Source organism: Sinocyclocheilus anshuiensis, unplaced genomic scaffold, assembly GCF_001515605.1.
Source record: "Sinocyclocheilus anshuiensis isolate Anshui unplaced genomic scaffold, SAMN03320099.WGS_v1.1 scaffold2184, whole genome shotgun sequence".
NCBI lineage: Eukaryota > Metazoa > Chordata > Actinopteri > Cypriniformes > Cyprinidae > Sinocyclocheilus > Sinocyclocheilus anshuiensis.
In genome coordinates this window covers 27,854-40,736 of record NW_015547626.1, presented here as the reverse complement: position 1 = coordinate 40,736, position 12,883 = coordinate 27,854, and the positions used below count along the sequence as shown (strand labels likewise).

The window sequence follows — 12,883 nt, the reverse complement described above, 5'->3', positions numbered from 1 at the left end:
TCTGAGAGCAGCTCGGAAGAGAGGGGTGGGGTCAGCAGAGCTCATTAACATTTAAAGGAAAATGCTACAAAAACGGCTCGGTTTCTGACAGGGTAAAAAAGGTGGTTTTTACACTATACCATCGAGAAATTTTAACCAAACTATGTTACAGACTTTTCATTAAGACCCTAAAGAATTATATCAACTTGTAGAAAATGGACATCATATGACCCGTTTAAAAGATCGTAATCTCGATCCAAACCCCACTTACTCTTATTCCTAAATGACAACGATTGTTGTTGTCGCATACTAACACCGTGTCTACACCAGACGCGACAGTTGTCATGTCGCGCCGCGGCACAACAGCTAAAGTCTGTCTACACTAGTACACAGCTGCAATTACAGGTTTTCAAACAGAGATGGCGACAAAGAGGCAAAACTTACGGACTGCAGCTTTAAATATATAAAAATTATAATATATATATAAAATATATTAAATACATAAATTGTTCAAATTAAAAAAAAATAATAATAAATACAAACTGGTAATAGCACTTTTATAATATCACTGTAAAAAAATCAAGCATTTAAAAATATAATAATAATAACAACAGTTATGATAATAATTATTATTATTATTGTTATTATTATTGAATTAAAATATAAAAAGATACTATAAAATATAACTATAAACTATAAAATAAAACAATCAAGTAATTAAAAATATTATTACTGTTGTTGTTGTTATTAAAAAATATGAAAATTACTAAAAAAGAATTGCTATTGTAATATTTTACTGTAAAGGTGTCCCAATTCTTAGGGGAATGTTTTCACCCCTACCCCTTGACACTGTTTCAAGGCACAAGGGGAAGGGGTATGCGGTGCGGTGACTGACTGCCACACATACTCTTCAGAACATTAGATTCATCCGCGCTGGAGCACAACCCACGCAAATAGATAATTCCGCACACAGCTGCAATTACAGGTTTTCAAACAGAGATGGCGACAAAGAGGCAAAACTTACGGACTGCAGCTTTAAATATATAAAAATTATAATATATATATAAAATATATTAAATACATAAATTGTTCAAATTAAAAAAAAATAATAATAAATACAAACTGGTAATAGCACTTTTATAATATCACTGTAAAAAAATCAAGCATTTAAAAATATAATAATAATAACAACAGTTATGATAATAATTATTATTATTATTGTTATTATTATTGAATTAAAATATAAAAAGATACTATAAAATATAACTATAAACTATAAAATAAAACAATCAAGTAATTAAAAATATTATTACTGTTGTTGTTGTTATTAAAAAATATGAAAATTACTAAAAAAGAATTGCTATTGTAATATTTTACTGTAAAGGTGTCCCAATTCTTAGGGGAATGTTTTCACCCCTACCCCTTGACACTGTTTCAAGGCACAAGGGGAAGGGGTATGCGTAGGGGAAGGGGTATAAAATAGAATTGGGATTGGGCCTAAAAGTGGCTCAAACTCAGAGCAGATGCAGAGATGGAGTTCATGTGGAACTGCATTTACTGAGAACTGAGTCCAAACAACACTGACTTTCACTGCATGGACCACAAAAAAACAAAAAAAAAAAACAACACAGGGACATTTTTCAAAATATCTACCTTTATGTTCGAGATTTACTGCTGATCACAGAACCGTGCTTCTGTCGAATTGCGATCTCGATTCCATTTCGATTTATCGTGCAGCCCTAAAAATAAGTCATACAGGTTTGGACCGACAGGACAGTGAGTAAATGATGACAAAATGTTCATTTTTGGGTGAACTATGCTTTTAAAAGTGTTGAGATGTACGAGTTGGTTCGAAACGTGTCATTAAACTGTATAATTATGATTTAGTTTCCAAACACTCAAACAGTCAAACAGAAAAACAAACAGATACAAAGAAACAGAAGCAAACCGATAGCCCCGCCCCCAAATTCACGCCATTGGCTGGCTCCTCAAATAAACTAATGAAACTCCTCCTTCTATTCCATGCAGAGGAATCAGTGAGCTTCTCTATATCTCCTCCAGTTAGTCATCTGACTAAACCATTAGATAAGCATCTGGTTCGAAACACCTGCTCTTCACTCTTCAGTGAGCTATTATAACTCTGTGTTCAGCCCACACACTTACATGAGCTCTGAGTAATGGAGAAGCGCTGATCAACAAAAGAGTGCTTTTCCGTCAAAATAAAAGCTTGAGGGTTTAACGTTTGCAAATAAATATTAGTATTGCAATTTTATAGTTGCATGACATAGTCATATAATTATTATTATTATATTATTTTGTAATAATAAAAATGACATTATAAAATGACATAATAACATTGTATGTTATTATTATTATTACATTGCCATATTCATATAAACACAATATTTTTAACCAAAAGCAAGCAACACAAACCTGGATTTTTTTTTTTTTTATTACAATTAGAATTTTCAAAAAAGTTTCAAGTATTGTAATTGTACAGTTGCAATGGCATAGTTTTACTTTAACCATTTTATTTACTATATTATATAATATAGTTTTACAATATTTTTCTTAAATTATTTTCTTTTTATTTTACAGTAAAATATTAAAATTGTTTTATTTCATATTTTGCTTTCACTAAGTCATTTCTATATTTTTATTTAGTAATAATAATAAAATAATAATAACAATTATTATTATTATTATTATTACTATTATTATTATAGCCATTCTCATATATAAGCACACCAACAGCAAACCTGGATGTTTTTTAAATCACATTTTAAAATCATAATCACAACTTTTATCAGTGAAAAAAAAAAAATCACAATTACATTTTTGCAGCCCTAATTTTCACATTCATACGCACCATCAAATTACCTTTGCAGGATGTTCATTTTAAGATGCAATGTGTTTTTTGTTTTGTTTGTTTTTTAAATAGTTGTGTTTGATTTTCAGGATATTTTTTTTTTAATTTTGCTAAATTAAAACTGTTGGAACTGTGTTGAGCCAATAAAGCCTGCCCTCGCTGAAGGTGACACGCATTTGCCGTGTAGCGCCGCTCTTGAATACTAAGCGTGTGTGGACACTCATGAGCACTTAAACATGCTAATGCTGGAGCTGTGCTGAATATTTCACACCATCTGATCAATGACATGATGATGGTAACGTGAGAAACAATATACGCCTGCTGGACAGAAAACAACAGACAGGAAGTAATGTCTGGAAGAAGAAAGCTGAGAATATAAATACCGATCACATAATGGCTCAGAGCCACCAAATAAAAGCACTGGCGCCAAATACAGTATATGTAATTGACCGGAGAGTAAACCACACTCTTATTACTATTATAAGTATAACTAATTGAGTTTTGAGGGCACAGATTTCATGTGCATCTGGTTATGGACGTGTCATGAGTGAAATCTAGCAGCAGATGTTTAGAGAAAATACCAGAAAAACAGCTGCAAACTCAGAAGCTGAATAAAGATTCGTTTACAGATTTAAATATGGTTTAAGCCACAGAAACTCCCTGCAAAAACTCCATGATGAGGCAGACAGATCCATGTGTACAATATGAAAACCTCTGCATTATTGAGCTTCATGAATCACCTTAAAATGTCTCAGAAAATCACTTCTGTTAATGGTACTTAAACTGTTAAAAATCATTTTCAGTAATTAAAATAAAGCTGCAACAGAATAAAATATAAATATTAGATGAAAAACTTACAAGAAACAACTGAAACCAACTGATATAAATTTAAAAATTAATTTAAAGAACTGAAATTACTAAAACTAAAATTAAATAAATGAAAGCTAAAGATAAAAAAAATATTTAATTTAATTGAAATAAAGATGCAATAAAATAAAACAAATATTAGATGAAAAACTTAAACTTAAAAAAAACTTAGAGCTGTAATCAATTTAATTTGAGGAAATAAAATTACTAAAACTGAAATAAAAAAGAATTAAGGCTAAATAGAAATATAAAAAAAAAACTAATAAAAAATTATAAAAGGCACATAACAAAATAACTAAAATTAAAAACTGAAATTATAAAACTCAAAATAGTAATAAATAATGTATTATTAATAATGTTTATTTAGTATTATTTATATACTACTATAGAATAACATATAAATAATTCCTTATTAACATTGCAGAAAATGTAATTTACCTCACAGAATGATAAAAAGATTGTAGTCAAACTGATCGAGAACTGAAATAAAGCCAAAGGTAAATCATAGTAAAAAATTATGAGCAGAAAATGAGACTAATATTGAGCGACTCCCCAAACCAAACATTATTTTGTGGCAAAAGCACTGAGAATGACAACCAGCAGAATATAAAATACTAAAAAAAACATAAAGATTGAGCATTAGAAGCGGCAAGAAATCAATGGCAATGAAAAAAACTCATAATGCCTATCAAGTTTCTTAAAGGGTTAGTTCACACAAAAATGAAAATTAACCCATAAATGACTCACCCCCAAGTCATCCCAGGTGTATATGACTTTCTTCTTTCAGACGAATACAATTGGAGTTATATTAAAAATTGTCTTTGATCTTTCAAGCTGTTTAATGGCACTCAGCGGGTGTTGCATGCTTCAGTCCAAAAGAAGTGAAATAAAAAGCGCCCATCCATAAAAAAAAAAAGTGTCTCACACGGCTCCGGGGGGTGAACAAAGGCCTTCTGTAGCGAATCGATGCGTTTTTGTAAGAAAAATATCCATATTTAAATACACCTAGGATGACTTGAGGGTGAGTAATTTATGGGCTAATTTTCATTTTTGGGTGAACTAACCCTTTAAATGCTTAGCCTGTCAGTTCACTGAAATACACACAATGTCTGGCGTTTTTAAGCATAACCTACATTTTTCATTTAATACAAACTGCCTGTCATCCAAAAATGCAGTCCTGTGAAATTATAAATCAGTTTCCACTCAAAACTCAAGCTTCAGTAAAGACCAAGAGTCTCACTGAATCCGTGAGAATGGGAGTGACTCTTCCTGAAACGATAACAAATGCTTTTATCATCTAAATCAGCAATCATTTCCACTGAAAGAACATTAAGCATGTCAAAGTGTGATATCTAAAAGATCTGCACCGATGATAAGCAACTCTAACGCAACAAACCTGGAACTACTTGCATGCTTACAAAAAAAGCCTAAAAAGCCTTGCATCAACCAAACTGAATAAAGAATGCAAATGATTATTCAGAAAATGGTAACTGAACTACACAATCTCACCTCAGCTTCTATTTAAAGTAATAGTTCACTCAAAAATGAAAATTTGCTGAAAATGTGCTCACCCTCAGGCAATCCGAGATTAGGATGAGTTTGTTTCTTCATCAGATTTAGAGAATTGTAGCATTGCATCAGTGTCTCAGCAATGGATGCTCTGCAGTGAATGGGTGCCGTCAGAATGAGAGTCCAAACAGCTGATAAAAACATCACAATAATCCACAAGTAATCCACAGCACTCCAGTCTTTGATTGACTTCTCCAGATGTTAACTGATGGACTGGAGTGGTGTGGATTACTTGTGGATTATTGTGATGTTTTTATCAGCTGTTTGGACTCTCATTCTGACGGCACCCATTCACTGCAGAGCAAGTGATGCAATGCTACATTTCTCCAAACCTGATGAAGAAACAAACTCATCCCAATCTTGGATGGTGAGCGCATTTTCATTTGTGGGTGAACTAAAACGATTCATGTATAAATTCATACAAACCCTCTCACCTTGAAATTGCTCGCATTGACCCATGAGGTTGCCAGACTGTCCACCATCCTGTCCAGCATGCTCTGATCGTGCTCCAGGTCATGTGACTCCTGTCTGTCCAGGATGTAGTCTATGATTTCCGGCCCCACTTGGAAGCGACGTCCAACCTCCTTCTGCGTGACCTGTGCCACTATGTACTCCATGTTTGGCTCCATCACTTTGCCGAGATGGACCACGGCTCATAAACACACAAATACTGGCCAGAAAACAGAGTTTTAGATCTTGTTAATCTAAAGACAGGATCCTGAAGGGATGTGGGATGCAAAAGGCCGCTGGAAGTATGAATGCGGGATTGTGCACGGCACCGGTGCAACATGTGTCGACTGAACAATATTATAATCGACAGATCAAACACTGGTGGAGTAAATCCTTCTGCAGGGAAATCCTGTCAAATGGCCAATACATCACTTTATGTCCTGCAATGCAAATTAAAATATTACAGATCAGGTATTATAAAAAGGACGCTTCCAAAAACTGAATGATAAATTCAACCCTATAAAGCTACAGTATTGTATTTGATATGCAAATTTCTAAGGCGTCTAAACGATCAACATTTTCAACACTGCAGTCGCACTCAATCTCCTCATGTCTTCCGTCTCTGATTGATAGTTTAGAGTGTTTTATCCAGTAAAAGCTCTTTTAGTGTAATTGTAGAAACGCTTCTCGTGTCAAATCTTGACTGATTTTTATCAAGTAAGCGTCAGAATAACTGCAGTAATATCTCCAGATGAACTCTTACTGGACTGAAGCAGCTCAGCTTTACTTGATTCTCCATCAATCATGTTTTAGAGTCTCAAATCTGATCCTCAGGATCTTTTGAGGAGCGTTTGTTTCCAGCAGCTTTACTTTCACTGTTCCTCAGCGGAGGAATGATCTTCAAAAGCCTCCATAACATCTAACATCTTATGAGGAGCCTTTATTTCTTCAGCTCTCAATCAGCACTGGATTGCATTGCATTATATGTCTGGATCATTTCAATCTCATCTTACTAAAACAGATTACTGGAGATATAGTGATGACTGATCTTTAGATCATTTTACGTCAGTATCTGCTCTACTGTTATAAAGATCTCATTTATTTACATCACAAGCATCTGAATTTCATCATAGAAATATCAGCATCTGCAGCAAATTCATATTTTTCCTCAGTTGAAGCTATAAATCTGAGTCGTTTCCCTTCATATTATCACTATATTAGACTATAAGAACCATAAATGCCTGATGAATCAAATATGATACTCAACAAAAAATAAATAAAACACATATGCAAACTTTTTTTTTTTTTTTTAGATTTTACATTAGACTCTATCTAAAGGCTCAATAAACTATAACATTTTGAATATATATTGCAAGGTTGCTAGAACAACCTAAAGTTTGGTTATCATCCCTATAATGGTCTCAATATTTCATATACAATATTACTTTGAATTTCAAATGACAAAAAGTATTGTGGCAGTATCATGGTTCAGATAGTAATAACATGGTAACGCTACTCAAATATATACTATGGCACTTTCTGAATACCATATTCAAATACCACAGTATTTAAGGTCCTTCAAAGTATACCATAATAAACTAGGTATTACCATAGTACTTCATTGTAACACAAGCAAAAGATGATGTAATCATCATGTGTCACGTGAGAACGTTCATGTAGCCTAGTTTTGAGGACATTAGCAGTCACGGTTTACTCATTAAACGTTAATGAAGCAGCTGCAGTGATTGCTAATCTAACTTTAGCCGTGTTTAATGTCTGCGAGCAGTTGTTTAGCAGCTGTCTGGCTAACAGATCTCACTGTAAACAGGGCAGGCTGCTTGACACTTACATGCTAAACAAACCCGCGCCTTTCAGGGGAAACCCGACGAATATTACGCGATAAAACCCCGATAAAATGTAGCGTCGCGATATCGTTGCTTGGTAACCGCGAAGAATGTTGGTTGTTATTAGCAACAGTGAGCGAATCGCACGAGGCCCGACAACTCTGTTTACAAACACGCGCGCGAGCGCATATCTCAAAACCCGTTTTAAAATATAAAAGCTTCATATGCATTTATTTAGCTACACCCAAAATATTCATAACTGCTATATATTTACCCTGCGTTTCAATATGTAAACATGGTTAAAGCGATATAAAATTTACCTGCGAAGGTAAAAACATTAAAAACATTTAATAATATATTAAAACCGCTAAATATTAAAATTTGTTTCAGAGAATAAGTACACAGAATACACCTTTATTTTGTATTATTTATATATTTTTTTTTGTTTGTGTTTTTAAAAAGTCTGAAAATATGCCAGTAAAACGTAAAAGTTTTGTTTTAATAAAGTTTGGCTATTTTTTACAATTTAAAAATAATATTTTGCATATCTCTTCATCATTTAAAAAAAAAGTACCTGGGTTTGCAATGCATGCATGTAAATACCATGTCATATAATTGTAGCAATTCAGTACCATGGTATAAGCATCACTGTACTTTCTGTATTTTAAACAGTATAGCATTTAACTCTTTTCAATAATATTTTCTCATCTAGTTGCATGTGCATTATTGCACTGTTGTATCAACTACTCCTGTAAACTACAATCTAAAATCTCAATCTAGACTGACTGCATCAAACTTTCGTTTCACATCGGTTTGCAAAAAAATTAAGACATTACAATCCATGCAACTGAACAAATAATGATCGATATGGCCACTGTAAACACTGTAGATGATGCAGCTACTCTCGCAGTGTAATGTTTGCTTTGCATGCATGACTGTAACAATGTGTCCCGTTATGCACAAACTATTTTTTCATTGACAGTGCACGCAAAGCCCAGCCACAGCAAGCTGAGTCAGAACGCAACCAGTGATAAGCTGGTGGAAACGGACGTACCTGGCATATCGCTCGAAAGCCGCTACTTGGGAACCGTTTTCCGTGGGTAGATCCTCAGTTGATATTTTGGAAGGAAACAGCAGAGATCTCCGCCCATTGTGCGGTTTCAAACATGAAGATGGCACTGCGCATGCGCCAGATGAGGCGTGATAGCGCGCCATCTGCTGTCTGTTCAACTCAGTTTGCGATGCATAATAGACACATCCTGCTCTTTTAGTAGTAGTTTTTTAAAGTGTGAAAATGTCATTTAAAAATAAAAAAACGTAAAAAAAAATAAAACCGCTAATGTGGCTAACATTGTGGCAAGGTTCTCTCAAAGTAACGAATAAACATTCTTCCAATAATGTTTGTTACAAGTTATCTTATTCTCAAAACGTTAGTACAAAAACGTTCTTTATGCATTGTTGATGTAACTTTTTTTCGGAAACCTTTTAGCTGGATATTTGTCTAAGGTTTCTAAAATGTTACCAAGTCCCTTCTTTCAGAACGTTCCGAGAACATTCAAAAGTAACGTTCCCATAATATTTGCGAAATGATGCAAGGGAATATTCCATTTAAAACTGGACGTTTAGAATGTTCAGAGAACATTCAAACAGTTTTCATCACTTAATGGGTATGTATATGGAAGGCCATACAACTCAAAATTAAATCATTAAATAAATGTTGAAATATACAAATAGGCCTACGTCGTTAAATACATAAATAAATGCATAAATAAAAAATTATTTATTCGTTTATATTCATTCATATATATATGTATTTATTCATTCATTATATTTATAAATATGTTAATTTATGCATTTATTTAAATAAATAAATATTTTTATTTGTTTGAAATGTTTATTTATTTATGCATTCAAATATTTAATTATATTTAACGATTTATTTATATATTTCAACATTTATTTAATGATTTAATTTTGAGTCAATGGCCTTCCATAAATGGGAAAGTCAGCACAAACATTTTGTTACCTGTCCTGTTATGTTGTTTAATTAAGTGTTAGGCTTTGTTTTACGTCTTTAACGTTTGTATGCATCATGTTTGGCGCTGAACCTGTCCTGTTCACCCTGCGCTCGCGTGCTGTTTCACTCCTCCCCTCATATCCTATATAATCGCGTTCCTCCTCCGACACACGAACCGAAACACACTTCCACAACATGTCGTTTGACACCGAACGGTCACGTTTTAAACTAGTAGCCTATTGAAAAATACATCTAAAACTGAATGCGAAATCGCTGTAGAAAATGAGAAAACAAGAATCGAGATGACAAATGAGACACGACCGTGTGATTTCCTGAAGTGACTGTAACTCCTGCTCGCGCTCAGGTGAGTCTGACTTCAGTCCGCTGTCAATAGGTTTAAAAATATATTCTTAAACTAGTTCAAATACGTAAACAGGTAAAGTATTGTATTATTAGTAGTATTTCTTATAGCCTACTAATTCTTGTACTTATAAAAAATACAAAAAAATATAATTTTGGTATTTTATATATATATATATATATATATATATATAGTGGAACGATACATGTATTCGTACTGAACCGTCATGGTGCGGACATCTCGGTTCGGTGCATGAGGCCTTACAACGAAATCCAGAAGGGGGCGCCCACAGCAATGCAACGGTGTTTGATAACCGGCCGCCAGCAGAAGAACAGATATATATATATATATATATATATGTGTGTGTGTGTGTGTATATGTATATATATATATATATATATATATTTACACATAGGAGCCTGTTAAAAAAGCTCATTTTAGAAGACAATTTCAAGGCTTTTGCATCTGAACTCTTCACATACATACATATATATTAATATATGTTACTTAGTGACTTTTTTCCCAGTCATGTCAATGGCACCTGAATTCATTTTTACACTTTTTTTATTTCCTTTAAGTATAAAAATACCATTTTTACATTTAAAAATCCAAAATATTGTGTGATTGCAAATTTAATACCTGAATTCACCCTATACATTCTCGGTTTCTTTCTCAAGTGTGTCAGGAAACGTTAGAATCAGGTTATCAGTGATTAAGCATATCTTTCATCTTTATCAGAATGACTCTTCCTGCCAAATGTTTAACTGCTTCTTCCTTTTCACTTGACTCGCTGACTTATATTTGCCCTGAAAACTGATGAACTATCGCGTCATTACATTTCTCAAACTTAGACAAATGCTCAGACAGAACCATATCTGTATATTGCATAAAGGTAAAGTGTTTTGTGTAGCCGCTTGCATGGCATGATCTCTCATGTTGTGGTCTGCAGTTTTGCACAAGCTGCAGAATTTTGGCACACTGAGATAGAGTCATAATGCAGTGTGTCCTATTTAGGGACGCTGCATGGGTGGATGTTACACTAAGGCCTATTTTTCCCCAGTAGAAAACAGCGCTGACCTCTTTCTTACGTCGTCTGGTCACTGACAGCTTTCAGAAGTCTTCTTGGTTTCTGTCAGCCGGTGAAGATGCAGTGCAAAGTCAAACACAGCATGTGCAAACACGCTCTCAGACTGAGCATTAAAATAATTGCATTGTATGAGCAGCACTGTACATTATGACAGCTGTTGACATGCTCTTTTATAGCCTACAAACATATCACATATACTCTATAGACTTGAGGAGTTCATAGGAAAGGAAATGCAACAAAACAAAAGTAGTGAGCGTGAGTGTCATGTTGCAAAAGGACAAAACCTTTCAGTCTATTCCTCACCCAAAACTATCTGTCTTTGAATATAATACACGAGTCATATGAACTGCTATGATACTTTAATAATGATGTGTGTGTTTTTTGCTCACCAAGTGAAAGTGGGGCATGTTTTGTTGAATAAATGATGACGGAAATGTTATTGCTCTTTAAATGTCAAACTAACTCAGCACTGTGATTGGAAAAAAAAAAAAGATAGGACGAAAAAATTCAATCCCTTGAGAAACTTTACACTTGCAAAAGCACTGAAGTATAGTTTTTCCTCTCGCCGCATATTATTTCCATTACAAATGTTTTGCGAGCGGATGCAAAGTTTCTCAGGTGAACGTAAATGTGAGAGAACATTAAGCACAGAAACCATAATCATATATATTTCCAAAACAATTTTTTTGCAAGCAGTCACAAAGTTTCACACAATGGGGAACGGAAAAGCTTTGAAGTCAGCAGAAGTGGGACATCAGTTAAACTGGGACAAATACGTTTCCAGTGTAGTGCTCCTTTAAAAAAATTGCATTAATTAATGATGGGTGGTCTTGAAATGTTGTAATAACAGTACTGCATTTGAATATCAACATTTGATTTGTCAAATGTAAATTTGACAAATCTCAATTTAAATGAGATAAGGAACATTAAAAAATGTGATCAAAATGTCTGTGTGGTACACTGGCAAAACAAGTGAATGAATCTTCCTCAGAAGAGACAAAAACAGCAGCTCACTTCAATGTCTGACTAATATTATAATTACGTTCATAAGCTTTTTGTGAAATGTGGAGTAACTCATTAATCTGTTGCTTGATCTCTTCATATTTAAGGAGAGAACTATCAAAGTCAGACATCGCTTGTTATGATTTTCAAGGGTGTAGAATTTAGTAGAGACGCTATGACATGATCCTGCTGATATCAGACACTACTAAATTGTCCCTAGCAATAATTATGATCAAACAATTACATGTCTGTTGTCTGCCGTTACGTCCCCATAAATGCCTAAATCAAACCTACACCCTTGCAATATTTACTTTTGAATGTTCTCTGAACATTCTGAAACAAGTAACATTATTTTAAAAACATTAGACGAATGTCCAACTAAAATGTTTTAGAAAAACATTCTATTAATGATGTATGAATCATGTTTTTGTGCTAACGTTTTGAGAACATTATTAAAGACCAGATAACTTTGAATGAACATTCTATTAATGTTACTGGAAGAATGTTTGTTCATTACTTTGAGAAAACCTTATCAGAACGTTCTGAAAATGTTTCCCCATGAAACGTTGTGTTTGCTTGCAAAATCACTTAAATATGTGACCCTGGACCACGAAACCAGTCATAAGGGTCAATTTTTTGAAATTGAGATTTATACATCATCTAAACGCTTTCCATTGATGCATGGTTTGTTAGGATCAGACGATATTTGGCTGAGATGCAACTATTTGAAAATCTGGGATCTGAGGGTGCAAAAAAATCTAAATATTGAGAAAATCATCTTTAAAGTTGTCCAAATTAAGTTCTTAGCAATGCATATTACTAATCAAAAATTAAGTTC

At 33.6% G+C, this 12,883-nt stretch overlaps 2 protein-coding genes across 2 annotated transcripts in view; one reads left to right on the top strand and one right to left on the bottom strand.

Annotated features, from left to right (window-relative positions):
- The window catches only part of LOC107701787 (CLIP-associating protein 1-like), an 89,756-nt gene extending 81,055 nt beyond the window's left edge, over nucleotides 1-8,701 (bottom strand). Inside the window, exons 1-2 of the mRNA XM_016503897.1 lie at nucleotides 8,633-8,701; nucleotides 5,719-6,174 (exon numbers count right to left, since the gene is read on the bottom strand). Coding sequence (XP_016359383.1) covers nucleotides 5,719-5,913 — 195 coding nt within the window. The 5' untranslated portion in view covers nucleotides 5,914-6,174; nucleotides 8,633-8,701. The remainder of the gene's footprint in view (nucleotides 1-5,718; nucleotides 6,175-8,632) is intronic.
- A 1,050-nt stretch (nucleotides 8,702-9,751) lies between these two features.
- Nucleotides 9,752-12,883, top strand: part of LOC107701789 (uncharacterized) — a 14,628-nt gene continuing 11,496 nt past the window's right edge. The window contains exon 1 of the mRNA XM_016503899.1: nucleotides 9,752-9,959. The gene's annotated coding sequence lies outside the window, so the exon portion shown is untranslated. The remainder of the gene's footprint in view (nucleotides 9,960-12,883) is intronic.